Source organism: Dromiciops gliroides, chromosome 4 (genome assembly GCF_019393635.1).
Source record: "Dromiciops gliroides isolate mDroGli1 chromosome 4, mDroGli1.pri, whole genome shotgun sequence".
NCBI classification, from domain to species: Eukaryota; Metazoa; Chordata; class Mammalia; order Microbiotheria; family Microbiotheriidae; genus Dromiciops; species Dromiciops gliroides.
In genome coordinates, this window is record NC_057864.1 from 58,358,281 (window position 1) to 58,379,998 (window position 21,718).

General features: G+C 41.2%; 1 protein-coding gene across 5 annotated transcripts in view; it reads right to left on the bottom strand.

Moving 5' to 3' along the window:
- The window catches only part of ILDR2 (immunoglobulin like domain containing receptor 2), a 99,958-nt gene that overhangs the window by 19,322 nt on the left and 58,918 nt on the right, over nt 1-21,718 (bottom strand). For 3 of the 5 annotated variants that reach the window (XM_044001684.1, XM_044001685.1, XM_044001683.1), the window contains exons 4-6: nt 18,037-18,093; nt 13,032-13,178; nt 11,712-11,888 (exon numbers count right to left, since the gene is read on the bottom strand). In XM_044001684.1, the coding sequence (XP_043857619.1) occupies nt 11,712-11,888; nt 13,032-13,178; nt 18,037-18,093 (381 nt within the window). The remainder of the gene's footprint in view (nt 1-11,711; nt 11,889-13,031; nt 13,179-18,036; nt 18,094-21,718) is intronic. The other 2 variants (XM_044001688.1, XM_044001687.1) reach the window with 1 other exon arrangement.

The following is a 21,718-nucleotide window of genomic DNA, read 5'->3' on the forward strand; positions in this document are numbered from 1 at the left end:
CTATAATCCTAAAGGTATGCAGATTCAGAGAAGGAAAGTAAGTTACCCAAGGTCAAAGAGGTGGTGATCAGTGGAGATGTGTCAGATTCAAGTGCAGTCCTCCTGCCACTGATGTTTAAATCATGGATTCTGTCCAAACACAATCTGGCCTGCCTTCCTTTTGGCAAGCAGGCCAATGTCAGCAGTCATAATGCAGAGCAATCTAAATTCTGGGCTCAGGACAGCCAGATGGCAACAGGCTAAGTAAGGTTCTTCTGGCCAGGACACAAAGTGGTTGGTCCACTCCTCTCCCTAGGTTTCTCTCTTTATTCCAGGGTTGCTGAGTGTCCTATCCTTTTCTCCTTGACATTATCTTACTGTTCCTGATATTTTGGTATAACAGATCTTGAAGAATAGTAAGATCGGGGTGGGACGAGGAAGCAGTGGTACATAGGACCTGACTCTCTACCAATAAGAAAGTGCAACTAGAATCAGGGAATTTTAGAGATCCTTAACACAACTTTCACCCTATATGGGAATGCCCTCTAGGACAACCATAACAAATGTTCATTCGGCTTTCCCTTTAGCCATCTCCTGTGATAGGGCAGGCACTGCCTCACAAGAGGATCTCTCTCATTTTTTCAGACAGCCCTAATTCTTAAGGAGGCTAATGATAAGCTGAAATTCATTCTCCTGTACTTTCCACCTCCTGGGCTTTGTTGTCCTCTAGAACTAAGCCAAACAAACCCAATTCCTCTTTCTTTTTCTCCCCCCTGCTCTTTTTCTTTTTTTGGCAGGGCAATGGGGGTTAAGTGACTTGCCCAGGGTCACACAGCTAGTAAGTGTCAAGTGTCTGAGGTCGGATTTGAACCCGGGTCCTCCTGAATCCAAGGCCCATGCTTTATCCACTGCGCCACCTAGCTGCCCCCTTCCCCCCTGCTCTTTAGATATAGTTCTAAACATCCTGAATTGCCTCCCAACCCCAGTTTGAGTTACTTATAATGTGGACCACATACACAGTTTAGATATGTCTCTCATTCTCACAAAATTCATGCCTGTACATATTGTGATACCATCCAGGTCTGTGTACTTCAATTCCTATAAGGAAGGTATTAGTCCTGTCCCTTGGTATAGCATTATATCACGGGTCCACTGTACCTCAAAAAAACCCCACAAAGCCCCCTATGTTGACTTCCCGGTCATATCAGCTGGGATTTCAGGGATTTCTACTGCTCTTCACATGAACATCTGAAGCCATTGAGAGAAGATGGCACCTAGTTCTCTTTATGCCTCAGGGATGTTGCCAATTTGGACTTCGGCAGTTAAAAATCTTGGCAATGCCTCCTTAAAATGTTTGGTCATTTTAAAGTCTGAAGTTAAAAATTCTGTTATTGATCAACCATACTGACTTAGTTATTTTTACCACAGAATTAACAGTTTTATTGTTGACTGCATTCTAATTTTATAAGTTTTAGTGGTTTAGGCAGTTCTGTTTTTAAAACATGCAGCTATTTGCATATCATATATTAAAAAAGAAGTCTGCTTAGGGGGACAAGAAGGTTGTCATTGGGGTACTCAATTTTTATCAGTAGTTAGCCTGATTAAGAAGGTATAGTTTTGGGGGCAGCTAGATGGCGCAGTGGTTAAAGAGCCGGCTCTGGATTCAGGAGTACTTGAGTTCAAATTCGGCCTCAGACACTTGACACTTACTAGCTGTGTGACCCTGGGCAAGTCACTTAACCCCCATTGCCTACAAAAAACCAAAACCAAAAACCAAAAAAACAAACAAAAAAAAGAAGGTATAGTTTTGTTTTGATCAGATAATACTTTTTTGGTCTTTTGCTCATTCTTTCTCACATAATTCACATAAATGTACAGAGAAAACACATTTCAAAAATTTATTCCCTTCAAAATCCACAAGACAAAAATTCAGATTCACCACATTAACAAATCTAAAATGTGTTATCTGCATCTCACTTCCTAACTGTCCTCCTCTTCCCTACTTTTGCTCTGGGAACAGTAATCAAATCTGAAATAAAATCTTTTGAAAAGACTGTGCCAATCAACTCACCCATCACTCCATTCACTATCTGGGTGACTCTTAGACCAAAACACCCTTCCTCGGCCACCACTACCTTGTAGAGAGCTGTCTTTTAAATGTAAATTCCTGGGAGGCAAGACAGTTCCTTAATTTTTTTATTCATGTCCTCAGTAATGAGCACAGTGCTTGGCACATAGTGAGCACTTAAATACTATTCATTCATCATTCATTCATTCACAGCATTCATTCATGTTAGGTAATTTCACTGATCAAGCTCATTAGTGATGAAATAGTTATTTCATCCCAATCTTATCTGTGTCATGGCTCACTGATATGACAAAACCAAATAGTAGCTGGGGTATTTTTATATGTTATGTTTGTTTATATAATAGAGAATGGTCCAAAGTCCAGGGAATTCTAAGATGGTGGTGATATTTTAATGACAAATATGCAATATTACTGGCTGGAGTTATCTTTGGAAAATAGATTAAAAATATGTTTCAGTTTAGGGTCAATGAATGATTTATATAATTATTCTCTATAGTCCAGTCCAAGTCTTTGTACTAACAACAACAAAAATAATAACAGTCAGCTCTTTAAGGTTTTGTAAAGTGCCTTACAAATATTATCAAATTGTTCACATCTTGGACTCTCCAGTCCGTTAGCTTAGCCAGTTTTTATTTTAGTGGAAAGGAGATGCCAGCAAATTCAATCTGATGCCAAACTTTAGTTCCAAAACACATGTACTTTTTAAGAGATTTCATCTTAATCTTTCACCTTAATTGAAATTCAAGTTATTTGCTTAGCAACTCTCTTTTAACCAAATTTCAACTTATGGAATTGCTATCTTGCTAAAGAAGAGCCCAGTATGGTTCTAAGGGAACAAAGCTTAGCTCTTCCTCTTCTGTCCTCAAGTGTTAAGCAATGTTCTTTATGGATGATGGAGTACTGCCACATTCCATCCCCAGGGGGACATCAGCTCAGGATGGGGTAGATAGAGTAAGGCTTTCATTTTACATGGCACATGTGTATGTATACTACGATTAGGTACATTATGTGGATTCACACACAGTCTCGGTCTTGTAAACAAGATTCAGAAATCTGCCCATAGATCCACTAGCCTACTAATCTCTCCTGGAAGAAAGCCAAGTAAGGGCCAGGCTGAAAGGAGTGAGGAACAGGTGATCAAGACTGAGTCTGTCGGGGGGCAGCTAGGTGGCGCAGTGGATAGAGCACAGGCCCTGGAATCAGGAGTACTTGAGTTCAAATCCAGCCTCAGACACTTGACACTTACTAGCTATGTGACCCTGGGCAAGTCACTTAACCCCAATTGCCTAAAAAGAAAAGAAAGAAAGAAAGAAAAGAAGACTGAGTCTGTCAAGAAACACACATTTATCATGAGCCTACTATGTGCCAAGCACCATAGATCCAAAGAGGTCAGTGACTAACTAGATCATAAAGTACATGGATGGAAGTAAGGGGTAAGAAAATTGGGAGGAAAGGGAGGAGCTTATGAAATGCTCTAAGAGCCAAATTTAGGATTAGTACTAATAGAGAGAAACATGCACATTGGAGACCAAGGGAAGATCAGGGCAATGGCAAAGTACTTCCATTTCCCAAGTCAAGCTCTTGATGTTGTAATAATCAACAAGATAGGCAGGCGGGTGTCCCTAGGCTACATAAGCCATTTCTCCCTGGGGACTTCAATATGAGCTCATCCAGCTTGGGTGAGGAGGCTGGTATGTTCTTTTAAGTGCTCCTGGAGGCTTTTGGTTTCAAGGCACTCAACAAACAAACATCAACAGAGGCTGTGATGTCTCAAAGTTATTGCAGAGATGCCTGGCATTCTTAATAAAAGTCCAGGAAATTTCTAGGTAGCGTAAGAAGCTAAGGAAGAAAGAGGCTCTACTTTCTGGTGAAGAGCCTGAAACACGTGTCTCATTCAGAAACTGGGGGCTGGAAAGACCTTGCTTTTGGATAGCAAGCTACCTGTGCTCCCACAAGCTGGGCACTGGTGTCAATATGCTTCAGGAAGAAGCAGGGTTAAGGATTTCAATAACAACAACAACAACAAGAAGAACTACCATTTATATAGCACTTTAAGGTTTACAAAGTACAACCACCCTATATATGTAGGTACTATTGCTATTCCAATTTTACACATGAGGAAACTGAGGTAGTCAGAGGTAAAGTGACAGGTCCAGAGTCAAATAGCAGATTTGAACTCAGATCTTCTTGGCTTGAAGTCTAGCATTCTATCTCCTGGACCATCCAGCTATCTCTCTTCAAGGCTCATAGACCAGATTCTAACTCTCAGCCCTCTCAAACTCCCATTTCATGCAAGTTTCTGAAGTCCCCTGTACATGGCTATTTAAAGTCTAAAGAGTTATTTTCCTTAGTTCCAACAAAATACAGCTCTTTCTTTGTAAATAGAGAATGCCACCCTTTATTCAGCCTGTCTCCAGAACATGTTTTTATCTAAGCAGGTGGAGTACAAGTCCTAACCAGCATGCCCAAAGGATCCTCTGCCTCCTTCATCAAGAGTAGGCTGCAGGGCGGCTAGGTGGCGCAGTGGATAAAGCACCGGCCCTGAATTCAGGAGGACCTGAGTTCAAATCCGGACTCAGACACTTGACACTAGCTGTGTTACCCTGGGCAAGTCACTTAACCCCCATTGCCCTGCAAAAAAAGCAAAAAAACAAACAAAAAAAGAGTAGGCTGCTTAACCACTTCAAACTGTATACACGCTGAAGCGATCCACTGTGCCAACTTACAGAGCACTCCTTGCTAGAATCAGTGGGGGATTTATATATATATATATGAGCCATGTCTGGATTTTTTTCCACAGTGGAGTTAAGGCTCTGCAGTATTCTCCCTGGCTCGCCCAGGGGTGCTATTCACATTCCAGGGCCTAGCCAATTCTAGTCCCTATCTGGAACAACACTACAAACTTATGTAAGTAATGCCCTTCTTGGCAAAATCTCTAACCATTCCTCAGAAATTAGGTCTTCAATCTCCTCAGTGGTAAATGATAAAGATTATCTTTTGTGTTGTTACAGGACAGGACATGAGGCACAGAGGGGCAGAGTTAACAGGATACTAGCCTCAAGGTCCCAGATAAAGAGTTGGCATTGAAGCTACACAAACTGTGGTACATTAATGTGATACAATATTTGTAGTTGTTTTGTCAATTAGTCCTGTCTGACTCTGTCACCCTATTTGGGGTTTTATTAGCAAAGATACTGAAGCAGTTTGCCATTTCCTTCTCCAGCTGATTTTACAGATGAGGAAACTGAGGTAAACAGGGTTAAGTGACTGGCCTAGGGTCATACAGCTAGTGTTTGAATCCAGATTTGAACTCAGGACCTACGGATTCCAGGGCTGGCATTATATTCACCGTGCCACCCAGATGCCCTTGATGTAATGTTAGCACACCTTAAAAAAAAAGACAAATAGGGGGCAGCTAGGTGGCACAGTGGATAAAGCACCTGCCCTGGATTCAGGAGTTCCTGAGTTCAAATCCAACCTCAGACACTTGACACTTACTAGCTGTGTGACCCTGGGCAAGTCACTTAACCCACATTGCCCCACACACAAAAAAAAAGACAAACATGAAGAATTATATGAACTGGTGCACAGTAAAAAGTAAGCAGTGCTAGGAAAGCAACAAACAACAATGACGATGATTGTGCAAATGAAAAGAACAAAATACTACAAATGAATGTTGTGTAATCATGACCAAGCTTGGGCTCTGAGAAGAGTTAAGAAAATGCACCCCCTCCCCTTCTTCACTCTAGAGGAGGGGTCTAGGCACGTGGGATATTCCACCTAATGTCAAGGTTAATGTTTTGCTGAATCTCTCTTCTCTCTCTTTTGAAATTTTTTGTTATAAGGCCTCTCTCTCTGGGTTGGGAAGAAGAGAGGAATATATTCAGAAATGCATAGGATAAGAAGCTAAAAGCAAAGGGCATTAATAAAAACAAGATAAAACAACATACAAAATGTTTTGCTATATTTACATTCAAATATCCCATAATCCCGTCTGTTTAAAGATGCTAAAGTTAGAAGACTATCTACTTGATTCAGTGTAATTGTATAATATAGCATATCATCTGTATATGGATTTCTTAGAATTCCAAGGTAGGAAATCAAATACTTAGTCATTTTATAGATGAGAAAAATGGAGCCCAGAGAAGTTCAGAGACTTGCTCAGGGTTATACAAGTGGTAAGTGCTGGGTCATGACTCAAGTCCAGGTCTTCCGGTCACAAAAATCTGGTATCCTTTCTTTTTTTTTTTTTTTTGCTTTTTTTTTGGGGGGGGGTTTGGTGGGGCAATTGGGGTTAAGTGACTTGCCCAGGGTCACACAGCTAGTAAGTGTCAAGTGTCTGAGGCTGGATTTGAACTCAGGTGCTCCTGAATCCAGGGCCGGTGCTCTATCCACTGCGCCACCTAGCTGCCCCTATCCTTTCTACTACATAACCCAGACTCCCACAATACCATCTATGTGAGTTTAATAAATAGTTTTGGATGATGATAATCCCCCTAATATTAGAATAGCATGTAAATGATAAAATAAGCTGAATTTTGATTTTTTTTAAAAAGTATTTCACTTCTCTGAAAGAAAAAAAAAACCCTCAAAGAATCTTTCGCAAAAGCCAACTTCTCTGAGCTAGCAGTAGTCAAAGAATACCTACAAAATGGTACAGATAACACCATTGATGGGATTTGGGATTTGAAGAGACCACTTTGTTATAAAGGTCAGAACACTGAGACCCAGAACGTTTGAGAGACCTGCTCAAGGTTACAGAGGTAGCAAGTATCTCACCAACTGCTAGTGGCCTCCCTCCCAAATTACCTTGTCTTTAACCATTTTGCATTTATTATCTTTATATTTATTTTGCATATGCATATCTATGTATACATACACACAAACATACAGTCTTCCCATTAGAATGGAAGTTCCTTCATGGTTTTTATATTCCCAGCACAGACTGTGTGCTGGCACACAGTAGGTATGTAATAAATATTTATTGATTTATTGGCCAAAGGAGCAGAGCTTGGCATTGAGACAAACACAATGCTCCTTCCACTATACCACACAGCTCACCACCTTAGGTCACCTCCACTTGCCACCATTAATGTTAAGAAGTTTCCAGGAATTCACTGAAGAGCTCCATCATGAACAGTTGATAAGGATAAGAATGTCCAGATGTGTGAGCAAGGTTTGATAAAATGGCAGGTTGTGCCCAACACAACTGGGTAGGAAGAAACAGGAAAGAAGAGGGGTTGAAAACAAATAAAGGGGGGGCAGCTAGATGGCACAGTGGTAAAGCACCAGACCTGGATTCAGGAGTACCTGAGTTCAAATCCGGCCTCAGACACTTGACACTTACTAGCTGTGTGACCCTGGGCAAGTCACTTAACCCTCATTGCCCTGCAAAAAAAAAAAAAAAAGAAAAGAAAGAAAGAAAAAAAAAAAGAAAACCAATAAAGGGAAATCAGAATAGGAGGCTACATTCAGAAACATTTGGGGTGGGGGAGGAAAGGGAGTGATAGGAAAGGTAGAGATGGAAGAATGGAGAAAAGACTCATGGAAGATCAGAGAATTGCCATCACCTACTCAGAAATAGGAATTTCTACTAATAGTTACAGGGATAGTCAAGCTCTCTCATAATCTACCTCCCTCTCACCTGCACTAATGCAGTAGATGCCTAACTGATCTCCCTGACACAAGTCTCTTCCTGCTCCAGGTCATCCCCCACACATCTGCCAAAATGATTCTCTGAAGAAATGAAGGTCTGACCATGTCACCCCCTTATTCAATAAACTTCGATAGCTCCCTGTTGCCTCTATGATCAAATGTAATTCTTCTATTTGGCTTTTAAACCAAACATTTTGGATTTTCTTTTCTTCTCTCTCTCTCTCTCTCTCTCTCTCTCTCTCTCTCTCTCTCTCTCTGTCTCTCTCAAACACACACACACACACACACACACACACACACACACACACACACACACACACACACACACACACACCCCTGATGATAAATCAACCCAAATGAAACCTTTAACCCGCCCCCAAACCCCTTTGACGGACAAACTAGAAAAAGCCGTCTGTGCCTGTTGCTTCCACTTCCTTTCCTCTCACTCACTTCTCAAACTTTTGCAAACTCCAAATCCTCTGCTGGTTCATCATCTATATCACTCGTCCTAACTATGGGATTCCCCCAGGCTCTGTGCTGGGTCCTCTTCTACTCTCTCCCTATAGTCTCTCATTTGGTGATTTAATCGGCCCCATGGGTATAATTATACTCTCCATGCAGCTGACTCTCAAATGTAGCTCCTGACCTCCACTCACAAAGCTCCAGCTGCCTATTAGATATTTCAAATCAGATGTTCTATAGGTTCAAACTCAACATGTCTAAAAGAGAACTTCTTATCTTTTCCCCCAAACCCATACTCTTCTAAACTTTCCTATTACTGTTGAGGGCACCATAATCTTTCCATTTGAGACAGAGGTTGACACGCTATGCTTGGTCATTGACTCTGATTCACCCCTCATATGTAGTGAGTCATCAAATCTTGTCATCTCTACCTCCAATATCTCTACTCACATAGCCACCATCTTGCTTCAGTATCTCCATACCTCTTGACTGGATTACTACAATAGCCTCCTAATTTAGCTGCCCACCTCAAGCTTCTCTTCTCTCCCAGCCATCAGCTGCCAAAATAATTTTCCTAAAGTATAGGTCTAACCATGTCACTCCCTTACTCAATAAACTCTACTGGCTCCCTATTGGTTTGAGGATCAAATATAAATTCCTGTTTGGTTTTTAAAGCCCATTTTAATCTAAACATAATCTCTCTAATTTACATGCTCTCCCATACTTTATAGTCCAGGAAAACCAGACTTTTTGCTATTCCTCACATGGGACATTCCATCTTCTGTTTCATTTCTGTCCTGGCTGTCATCCATGCCTGGAATGCATGCCTTTTGGGATCCCTTATTTCTTTCGAAACTCTGCTCAGGTGCTACCTATTACATGAAGCCTTTCCTGATCTCCCAGCTCCTAGTGGTGCCTCCTACTGCCTAAAGAATTTATGTTGTATTTATTTCATATTTATGTTATATATACTTGTGTTATATATACATGTTGTCTCCTTGAATAGAATGTAAGCTCCTTTAGGGTGGGTAATATTTCATTTTGTCTTTGTATCCCCAGCCCCTAGCAAAGTCTGACACATGGTTGGTGCTTAATAAGTGCTTAATGGGGGCAGCTAGATGGCGAAGTGGATAGAGCACCGGCCCTGGAGTCAGGAGTACCTGAGTTCAAATCCAGCCTCAGACACTTAACACTCACTAGCTGTGTGACCCTGGGCAAGTCACTTAACCCCAATTGCCTCACTAAAAAACAAAACAAAAAAAAAGTGCTTAATGACTGGTTGATATTCAAGGCCTGAAGATAATAATTGTCCCCAATAAAACCCACCCTTATCCAATATGATATACTTAGCTACGGAGGGTAAATATTGTTACTCAAAGGCAAGGTTAATGAAACAGAAAAAAAATGTCAGGCTTTTATCCCTTATCAAGATTTCATCCACTTTTCAAGTTTTAACCATCTTCTCTATGCATATGAATTGGCAGGTGACCTCTCTAGCCCTTACCTCTCACATTCCAGACCCACTTTTGCAAATGCCTGCAGGAAATTTTGACTATTTATTGTATTTCAAAATGATAAGGGAACTCAGAGATTGTCTATACCAGTGATTCTCAAGAGAGAGAGAAAAGAAAAAGGTTCCCAGAGACCCCTTCAAAGAGTCTACTTGATTAAAACTATTTTCATAATACTAAAATATCTGGATTTCTACTATGGTAAATATCAATAGGTATAACCTACTTAAACAAAAGCTCTGCGGGAGAGTCATTGGTAATTTTTAAGAATGTAAAGGGGTCCTTTTCTCTAACCCCTTTGTGTTACCTAAGGAGAAATGGAAGCTCAGAGCGACTTGCTGAAGGTCATAGACCTAATTAGTGGCAGTTAATTAGAGTTTTTCACTGTACTACACTGTGGTCTCCAACTCAACATAGACCAGACTGACAGCTTCAAAGTAGCTTGTCTTCCAGAAGTTGCTGATGGGTGCAGATCTGGAGGCTGAGAGATTCCACCTGGGGAGTCTGTGAAGGCTTATAATTAGTAGTGCCAGCTCCATACCAATTTCACCTGTGCAATTCCTTGGCCTGCTATCCAAAGCCTCTATAATCTAGTTCTAACCTACCCTTGATGACTTGTTGCACAATAGTCTCCCTTCATGTATACCATGTTCCAACCAAATTAGACAACCACATGTTCTCATTATGTCTTCTCCCACCTCTGAGTATCAGTGTACAGTGCTTCCCTCCATCACCTGAAACAGACTCTTTCCCCATCCTCAACTTAAAAAAAATCCTCTCTTCCTTCAAGGCCCAACTTAAATATTTCCTCATCCATGAAGGTGTTCTGATTCCCTTAGCTGCAAAAAGTATTCCTTCCTTCCTAAATCTCTTATCCTTCTCTGTTTGACCTCTTCTATGCACTTGCCACATTCTGACATACTTATCTTGGGTTACACTTATCTTGCTCCCTCTCCATTGGATTGTTAGCTCCTCAAGGCAGGGGATGGCACCATTTACATCTTTTTGCTCAATATAGTGTCCTGTATGCAGTAGGCACTTAATGAATGTTTGTTTCACTGCACTAAAGAATATCTCTGGTTCACCTTATCCCTTCTATTTTCATTTCCAACACTATGGTTCAGGCCTCATCACGTCACACTTGGCTCAATGGAACACAAAAGCATTCTGGACCCTGTTAATTCCAATTTTTATTCCCTCCAATCCATCCTACATTCTGCTTCCATACTAGTCTTCCTAAAACACCACTTTAAAAAAATTTTTATTTTATTTTTAATTTATGGAATAAAACAAGCATTTCCATAATAGAATAGAATAATAAAAAGATGCTTGCATGTGAAACTGCAAATCTATCATGTTAATCCCCTACTCAATACTCTACATGGTTTTCAAAACCCTCCATAGTCTGGTACCACCTATGCTATTAATTTACTTACTGAGCCTTCAGAAGGCCTTCCCCTACCCATCCTTTCTCTGTGTCTTTGCCTATTACTGCCTCCCACCCATAATGCTCTCTTTTTTGTCCTTTGCAGTCTTAATCCTCTTCAACATTCAAGACTCACCTCTCCCATGAAGCCTTTCCAGCCTGCTCTAACCCACAGCGAGTTCTCCTTTTTCTGAATTCCTGGTGTGCAAAATAGTCCTACACAATTTAGCACCATCCTTTTGGAGGATGGGGCCTAACTAGTATACTTTCAAAAACGATGCCTAGATAATCCTGGGATGATAGCAGACAACTTGTTGATTGATTGACTGACCAGAGGTCTGAAGGGTAGCTTGAATTATTTTCTATTATTTTACTGTTGTAGAGGGGCCTGGAGGAAGAGAGAAATAATGTCCTCTTGTCCTTGGAAATTCTGGTACCATGGATGGGCACTGAGTTGGAATTGCTTTCTAAAGTCATCTAGGCCAGACTCCATTCATGGAATTAATAGCTCCACTGAGCTGACCATGCCAAGAAAGGAACAGAAATATGCAGGATGGGGAAGGGTCGGGAGGATATATGTTGTTATTACCACTCTGGCTTCCTCCAATGGAGTCACTTGATGCCAGGGGAGGTGGATGTGGCTTATCCATCAGCATGGCTGAAGAGGAGACCCCTCCAACAGGAACAGAGGGAATGTAGTAAGGACCAGGAACACTGGAGACAGAGGGAGGGTAACCAGCCTTTGCGGCTTTCCCTGCTTCATATACTGTGAAGAGAGATGAGAAAAGTAAAGATTATGTCCCCAGTTAACTCTGCACAACCCTCACATCACACACACACACACACACACACCAGGGTTTATAGCCAACAGAACAACCTAAGGAAATTCCTGGTTTCAGAATTATTTTTATTTCCCACCCCTGAACTGACTCATCAGGCTCACTTTCCCCACCCTCTTACATTCCTCCAGCGATGTTGAAAGGCAGTGAGATGAAGAATTATAGTGTTTAGTACCTGACAAAACTGGGTAATTAAACAGCACTAGGTACCATCCTGGCAGCCCCTGGCACTTAAGAAAGCATCTTCCATAAAAACAACCTGGCATCCCAGTCTAAAACAGACTACCAGGATTCTGCTTCAGCCCTTAGAGAGGAGACCCACAACTAGGGATGCCTTTAATCGGACCTTATTCCAGTACCAGAAGTAAAGAACAAATAACATTGATTTTTCCCAGGAGTTGCCTTAATTCTGAGCATGGAAGATATCTTTTCCTTTAATGGTCTCCAGGATTTGAGAAGTCTATAGGAATAAATGGCATTTTTTCTAATAGCCTCGGTGTTGGTGTAAGTGGGAAGGAAAAAGAGTGAGGTGGTTTTCTTTTCTTTTCTCTCTCTCTCTTTTTTTTTTTTTTGGCGGCGAGGCAATTGGGGTTAAGTGACTTGCCCAGGGTCACACAGCTAGTAAGTGTTAAGTGTTTGATACCAGATTTGAACTCAGGTCCTCCTGACTCCAGGGCCAGTGCTCTATCCACTGCGCCACCTAGCTGCCCAAGGTGGTTTTCTACAGCCTCGAGATCACTGGTGGAAGGGTCAAGGGGCCCAGATGAGCTTTCCTTTGCCAACCATTCCAACCTGAACATTCTCAACCTACCCTCTTATCTTCACATTTGTCCTTTGTTGAAATCGATGAAGATTCCATATGTATGGGTTAAAAGGCTGGGATAGGGGGCATGGGGTAGGATTGTTGGTAAGTCCAAGACAGGCAATGATGCTATAATTTGTCAGGTTTCTCCAACAGGGATGAGGGTCTGGAAGGATCAGTCCAGTGGGTGAGGAGAAAGGTTTGGGTAAGGGGAAGCGAGGCTGGGCACAATTCTGAATGTTAACTCCAAATGTTCACTTTTACTCACATGCCCGAGGACAGCAACAGGAGTCAGGGCAACATGGGCATCTGACATAGCAACAGCAACTGTGTGGACAGCATTGGCACCAACAGATTCCCACCAGGACGAAGAAGAGGAAGACTCCCAAGATCACCAGGCCAACAAACACCCACTCTGGAAACAGAAGAGAAAATCTATACTAAAGGAAATTCTACTTCAGGAAAGGCATCTCCTGGGTTCATGCTCACACTGTGAAACAACAAGTAGGACCTGAGGAAGGGAATACCTACTAACAGGGAGGAGAGCCCCCAAACCCAAAGAAAACTCTGGAAATGAGCGGTACTGAGCCCTCCCAGTGTGGAGACAAGGAAAGGGTGATTGAACTTGTTTTGCGAGCAACATAATGACCAACGAACACAAAATTATGTGACAATGCAGGTGAATTTCACAGTTATCTCTCAGGGAAACCGCCCCTCAAATTGAAGGTGCTATCAGAATGATCATCAGCAACAGCAGAAAAATTCTTGGGCTGCCCTTCGAATTTAGGAATCACAAGGTTTGGGGTTCTGTGATCTGTGTGTCTTTCCAGACCTTATCACAGTTTGATCTTTATTTATTATGTTATGTCTACTTTTAAAGTATGTTTATGAACCATGTGTTTCTACTTGTAAATCTGCTTTCCCCTGATCATCACTAACACGTTCCCACTAATCCCTTTTTAGACCAGTCAAAGGAATAAGAGCTCTTTGAAGGCAGGGAAGTTTTTGTCTTTGAATCCTCAATGCCTAGTGCAGTGTCCCAGTACATAGCAAGTGTTTAATAAGTGCTTATTAAATTAATTAATTTGTGGCTTTTCAACATTAACCTATCAACAAGCATTTATTAAGTACCTACTATGAGCCAGGCACATTGCTAGCAGATGGAGAAAGACAAAGACTATAAAGAGTTCCTACTCTCAAGGAGCATTAATGCTGATTAGGGTCAATAAAACTAAGGTCCTTTACTTGGTCCTTCCTTTATAACAAAATTGGGCTGGAGACATTTATAATCAAATAGTTTTTTTTAAGTTATAAGGTCACTATATGATCTAATCCTCTCATTCTATAGGGGAGGAAACAAAGGGTTGGAGTAGTTAAGTGACTTGATTGAGAACACAAAATTAAAGCAGAATTGGGATTTGAATCCAGGTCTCTTGATCTCTTGTCTAGTGGTCTTACATTACTGATTGGATGCCACCACCATGTGATGCAAGCATATCACCTAACGGCAGCTAGTACAGCTGCGGTATGGGGCTGATTAAAATTGAACAATGGGACGTCTTATGGAGGTCTTCCAGTTGTAGTATACTGAAGTTTTCTCATCAATGGAATGTGAATTCCCACTCCAAGAAGAACTGGCACAAATGGGTGGACATTACAAAGACGTAATCTGGTTTGACATAAGGGGGAAACCCATTTAATAACAATGTGGCCTCCCTCAAAGTAAAATGGGCTGCCTATAGAGGTAAGTTTCTCTTTATTGAGGCTTGGATGAAAGCCTGTATGACCATTTGTCAGGTATGTTGTAGAGGAAGTTATGTGTTTGTTTTTCCCTTGGGTTGAACCAGATGGTCATTATGGTTTTGTCTCAGCTCTGAAAAGATATGATTCTGTGATTCTGATTCTTTTCAGTGACAGAATGCATAAGCAGAGTTCCATGAGTCAGGATAGCATTGTACCACACAACACTGCTGGGTAAACAATGCAAATGAGGCCTTTTATGTCCGATGGTATCACATACACAGAGAAATATATCACTTAAGAAGAACAGAAGCATGGAGCCATAGCGATAAGAAAGTCAAGATGTTACCAAGGCTTGAAGGAAACATCACTCAAATCACCAAGGACAGAAAGATGGGAACTTACTCCACATAAACCAAACAATACTATCAGTAGGGAGGAAGGTTCAGGCCTACAGGGCAAGATAAGCAAAATATATCGAGGCTTTGTTGGGGATGGTGGATGTAGCATCTCTTTGGAACAATGTATGCAAAACTTTCATATGTGATATAATAGTTCCTGGCCAACTGAAGGAACTCTGGGTGAGGAGTGTCCTAAAAGAACATTCATTTGGCACTAATTAGGGGGAGCTCTACATTTAGATTGTCCAGTTAATGGGAAAAGGGCTCTCAGAACTGATCACAGTAAGGAAGAAATAGTTACTGAGATGTAGAGGATATTTTCCTTTTTTTCTTTTCTTTTCTTTTTTTTTTTTGAGGCCATTTGGGGTTAAGTGACTTGCCTAGGGTCAGTCACACAGCTAGTAAGTGTTAAGTGTCTGAGGCCATATTTGAACTCATGTCCTCCTGACTCCAGGGCCAGTGCTTTATCCACTGTGCCACCTTGCTGCCCCCTGTAGAGGATATTTTCAAACTTAACACTAAATTTTCTTAGACTTTTTTCCCGCTTATTTGTCTTGCTTCTCTGGGCCAAGAAGGATCTAAAAGCCTTCACTAGCTTGAAAGAAACAATTAAGAATGGGGTGATTCTAAAAGCTACCTTTAAACAGGAAGCAATTTAGGGATGGGGGTTCAAGCCTAGTCTTCCTGGTCACAGTCTGTCTCCTCTCTCTGCCACCCTTCGCCCTGCTGCGTCTGTAATTTTATAGCAAGATGTTCTGATCACATTACTTCTCTACTTTTGAAATACTTCATTAGTCTCCTTTCACCTACTGAATTCCTTATTCTGGCATTCAAAGTCCTCTGTAAACTGGCTGTAACCTATTTTTTCAGCACAATCTCATACTATTCTTCTTTACATATCCCACCCAAACTGAAGATCATTCTGATCTTCTCTCATCCCACTTTCCTTTGTTCATATTGTCCCACCTGCCTGGAATCCACCCTACCTATGACCACATCCACTTGTGCAAGTCCATGCCTTCTTTCTTTTTTGTTTGTTTTGTTTTGTTTTAGTGAGGCAATTGGGGTTAAGTGACTTGCCCAGGGTCACATAGCTAGTAAGTGTGTTAAGTGTCTGAGGCTGGATTTGAACTCAGGTACTCCTGACTCCAGGGCCAGTGCTCTATCCACTGCACCACCTAACCGCCCCTCCATGCCTTCTTTCAAGGTTTGACTCGGGGCTTGTCTTTTCCATGAGGCCTTTCTTCCCTACTCGTCCAAATGAGAGCTCTCTCCTCAAATGAGATAATGTATGTAAAGTGCAAATGTTAAAGCCTCACGAATATATCAGTCATTGTTATTCCCTGTCTGTTTGTACAAATGTCATATTTTCCCCAGTTTGATGGTAAAGATTCCTTAGGGTCTGAAAGTGTCTTTCTGATTTCACTTTTGTGTTCAAGCATCAAGAATACTGCCTTGTTCATAAGTAGGTACTCAATGAATGTTGGATTTATTTTCGATGTTTGAGGCTCCCAGCTCAAACTCAATCAGAACCAATGACTAGGAAGGCCCCTTTTTATTGATTCTTGCAACTTAACTGCATGGCTCAGAAATATTAGCCCGCTCTCGGACTATTTGAAGATTTCCTCAGAATTTTGCCCACAGAAGACCTACATGAACAGAGGCAGAGTTAAATGAGTAGAATCAGGAGAATACTCTACACAGTAACAGCAGTATTGTACAGTTAACAACTGTGAATGACTTAGCTATTCTCAGCAATACAATGATCCAAAACAATTCTTTGTGCGTGTGTGTGTGTGGGGGCAATGAGGGTTAAGTGACTTTCCCAAGGTCACACAGCTAGTAAGTGTCAAGTGTCTGAGTTCAGATTTGAACTCAGGTCCTCCTGAATCCAGGGTCAGTGTTTTATCCACTGTGCCACCTAGCTGCCCTGATCCAAAACAATTCTGAAGGACTTAGGAAAAATACTATCCAACTCCAGAGAAAGAACTGATGAAGTCTGAATGCAGATTGAAACATATTAAAAAGAACTTTCTTATTCTTGGTGGTTTTTTGGTATGTATTTTCTTTTGCATTATAGGTAATATGGAAATGTTTTGCATGTCTGTACATGTATAATCTACATTAAATATCTTGCCTTCTCTTAAGGAGGAGGGAGGGGAAGGAGGTAATTTGGAACTCAAAATTTTAAAAAATGCATGTTAAAAGTTTTGTGTGTACATGGAATTGAGAAAAAAGATGAAATAAAAATAGATGAAAAAAGAAAGTTGGCCTGTAAGCTCTATTCTTTCCTAGCCATTTATCTAGGAGATGTGCATATTCTATAATTTAAGCTGCCTTCATCCACTATATATAGTCTTTACAATGTCAATAATAATATCTTGCATTTGTATAGGCTTTAAGGTTTGCAAAATGACTCACAAGTATTATCTCATTTAATCCTCACAGCAAGGGGTGGGGTTTCTATAATTATCTTCTTTTCACAGATGGGGAAACTAAGGCAGATAGTGGTTAAGTGATTTGCCCAGGGCCATATAGCTAGTAAGGATCTGTGGCTTGATTTGAACTTAGATCTTCCTGGCTCTAAGTCAGGCACTCTATCCACAATAGATGTACTTATTTAGAGGAAAAGGAAAAAATGATGAATGTGCTGAATGAGGTTAAAAATATGTGGGCAAAGTAGTGCAGAGAATTCAAAGGGTACTGACTATGCAGTAGAGAAAACAAACAGTGTGGTGATGAGTTTGATGAAAAGTTGCATTGAAATAGAAGTTGTTTGACAGGCTTCTATAAGAATATTAGTTAATGATCAATACACCAGGAACATTTGCTAGTTTTAGCTGAGACACTGGGATAAACATATAGACTTCGTTTAAGGGTCTGCATCCCTAACACTGAAGAGGTCCCCATCTCAACTGTTTTTCTCTTTTACTGCCCAAGGTTACAGATAGATGGAATAGGGTCTGGAGGTTAATAGGCTCTTCCCAACAGAAACAGTCCATCCTGAAAAAGATCACAAACACCCACACACAAATTGCACACAAATAAAAGGTGAAATTAGTACACGATGCAGAAGCTGGACAGACAGACTAATAGAATAACAAGTAAATAAGGAGTTAAATGACTGAATACCTGACATAATCTTCACAGCAAAACTTGGCAAGAGAGCAGCAAGCCACCCTGTCCTGCCTAGAAGAGGCAGAAGGAAAAGAAGGAAAGAGGTTACTCCAGGGGAAAATGCTGCCGAAAGGCTGGCCCCTACCAGTCATGCACCCCCAGGCCGTGATACTGACCCATAAGCATTTTTATCAATCACTGGCACTTGATCTTCTTTTCCCTTATCCAAACTGGGTAATGATCTCCATTTGATCCCAAATTAGGGGGCAAAGGGGTGGGGGGAGAGATAGAAATGGAGTTTTTCCCTCTAATCCCTTTCCAGTATGAGAGAAACTCTGCTTTAATATAGTTAGGGACAACTGCCTGAACAGATACACCATCTCTGCTTGTACACACCATACAGATTGTTCCCACTGATACAGACACTCTTCCCCATACATCACAAAATCTAGCTCATTCACACTCAAACGTCCAATCCATATTTTCATGCCTTTGCCCATTCATACAGACATGCACACACTCAATTCTATGTCCATGTAAAAGCAGATGCATTTACACATTCATTTTAATCTTGGAGTTATCACATCACTAGATGATGCTATTTATGCCTTAAAGACCAAATTCAGTGATTAAAATATTCAAAGGCAGAGGAAGGTGAGAAGTAGATGAGTTGCAGACTTCTCCACCCTCCTTCTGCCTTCAAAAATATCTGTTACACACATGTATAGGGGACCTATCTTCCATATGGCATGCTCAGCAGAGGCTATATGAACACAAGAGCTTTTGGTACGATATAGCACGACAGAAGAAGTACAGTATGCTACGGCAGCCTTACCCACCCTGAGGTCCTTCATGGTACACTGGTGTAGTAAGCAAAGAAAATACCATGACACAAAGATCTTGCCACTTTGCATCAGGTAATGCAGATCAGAAGCTACCTTCTAAATCTTTACCAGGGCACTCTCGACCGTGAAGCCATTATTTACTAACAATAAATAGACCAAAGGTCACTATTATACTAACAGGTGGGCTACCTCAGACCCAAACAGGATTCTACCTCATCTCTGTACTTAAAGTGTCCCCACATTTTTGTACGTGGGGTGCAGGACGTCGCTAACGTGCTCTCTCCACTCAGAAGTCAAGTAGGTACAGAATGTTCAGGTGTAAGTGTCTTTCTTTATTGCAGTGGTGGCTTTGTGTATGAGTATACATTTGGGTATGAATGTACATCACGAGTTTGTGATCAGTCAACAACTAGGAAATCACTTTACCATGATAACAGTCATGCACATCTGCAAAATGCTTTAAGGTTTGCAAAATATTTTCTTAATGACAACTCTGTGAAGCTGGTAATGCAACTATTATCCCCATTTTATAGATGAGAAAACTAAGCCTCATAAAAATCCAGCAACTTACCCATATTCATCCAGCTGGTAAGTGTGAGAGTTGGGTCACATCCAGTAATCTTTTCACTATACCACCCCTGTCTATGAACAACCTAAGGATGGCTCCTGCCGTCATGAGAGGCTCTTAGTACATCAAGGGTGACGTTTATTGTGCATGAGAAAGAAATAAGCTGTGCTTGTGTTTACTTTTTAGTGGTCTAGACAAAGTATTATTATTAATTATCCTAGTTCAAATTTGTACCCTTTTGATGCTGTGGTAAAAAGTTTTAACAGTCGGTTAGATAATGGAGAGACGCCAGTTTTGGGGTTTTTTTAGGACCACCCTTTTGGGGAGGAGACCAAGAGCATTGCCTGCTGAGCACTTGACTTCTGACTTCCGGGGTGCGAGCTTAAAAGGCAAGGAGAGAACGGAAGTGGCAGCTTTTTCCTGCTCCGCTGGTCTCCTGGCTGCGCTGCACAGACAGACGCGGACTGGAGTTTGACTCAGCCCGGCTCTCGGTTAACAGCACGCGCTTGACTCGGTCTCTCTCCCCAAAAGTGGCCTTGGGTTTTGGTGAGTTTTATACAGAATATAGACTAAGCCTAGACTTAAGACGATTTGTATTGTATTTCTACTTTCCTATCCTTCTAATCAACATCACCTTGTGACTACCATACAATAAAGGCTCTTTCTAGAAAACCAGAAGCTTCTTCCATTTACTAGTCTGGGAGATAAATTAAGGGAAAGGTTAAGTAGGGGAGATTTATGATCTAATATCCAATTTTAATCTCACAATGCATTGATACTCCAAGGCGAATACAGAGTAAAGAAGAGAATAAAGAATAAAGAAAAACAATGTCAAACACATCATCTACTAATTTTGTTAACTTGCTAAGTATTAGCTGGAGGTCAGACATTAACTCTAGAATATAGAATGTAAACTCCTCAAAGGCAGGGACTTTCTTTTTGCTTATATTTGTATACCCAGTGCTTAGCCCACAGAGCTTGGCATATAGTAAGTGCTTAATAAATACGTGCTTCCTTCTTTCTTTCTCCTGATGTGTGTATATATGCAGTTTCCTTTTATATATATATATATATATATATGTTGCAGATGTGTGTGCACATGTATGTATAGTGGATAAAATGCATATTGGAGGCAGCATAGTTAATTAAAGGAAGGAAATAAACATTTATATATCACCGACTGTGTGCCAGGCACTATACTAAGCACTTTACAAATATGATTTCAATAGATTCCCACAACAATCCTGGGAAGGAGGTGTTATTATGATCCCCACTTTATAGTTGAGGAAACTGAGGCAGAAGTTGGCTGTAACAATTGGAATAACGCCACCTGCTGGATACTTACTGTAGAGGAGTTCTGCCCATGAAGGGAAGGTCTTTGAGGGCAAGACCAGGAGTCAGGAAGTGACGCGGGCTAGTGGGAGGAGGAAGGAAGAGACTGGCGCTCAGTCTCAGGCTTTTTCCTGAGGACGCTGGTGGAGAGCGGAGCTAGAAATGTGCTCTCCCTTTAATAGTTAGGAATCTAGGCCTTTCTCTCTCTCTTTACCAAATTCTTATTCTCCTTAATAAATGCTTAAAAGTCTAACTCTTGCTAAAGCTTATAATTTATTGGCGACCACTCATTAAATAGTTTAGACAGACTAGCTAGAATTTTAACCCTTAACAGATGGCTGACCACGAAGAGGAAAGCTAAACCTCAGTCTTCTGATCTTCTGGTTGGGTAAGGCATTTTCTCTACCCTCTCCCTTTAACTGCCAAGTACTGGCGTACTGGCTGTGTTTTCCCTTTAAATTTTTTCAAATGGACCTTTTAAACTCCCTAATTACCCTATTTTTGATTTTAGTCTGTTTAACCAGACAAATGGGAGATAAGATCATGTTAATGCTTTGTTTTTGTGGATTTTCTATTTTTCTTTTTATTTTTGTTAAAAGAGCCAGCAACTTACTCACACAAGGAAATATCACTCCCTCTCCCAACCATGCTTTTTCAGAGAAACCTGAAGAGATTCCTGCAGCTTTTCCCAATTCTAACACTAATTGTTGCTCTAATTTTGCATGCCTGGAGGCAATGGCCCACCCTCTAGAAGCTTTTAATCCCCTAGCACCTGGAGGCAAAGTGGGGGAAGAGGAATCCAGGCCTGAGTTCAAAATCAAGTCTGATTCAAATTGTGCTGGTCCCTCCCCTCCTCTCCAAACCCCACCCTCTACTCCTCCCATGGCCAAGCCCATTGCTTCCCCTGCCTGGGAAGTCCAGAGAACTGATGCGCATGCTCAACTTTCTCTAA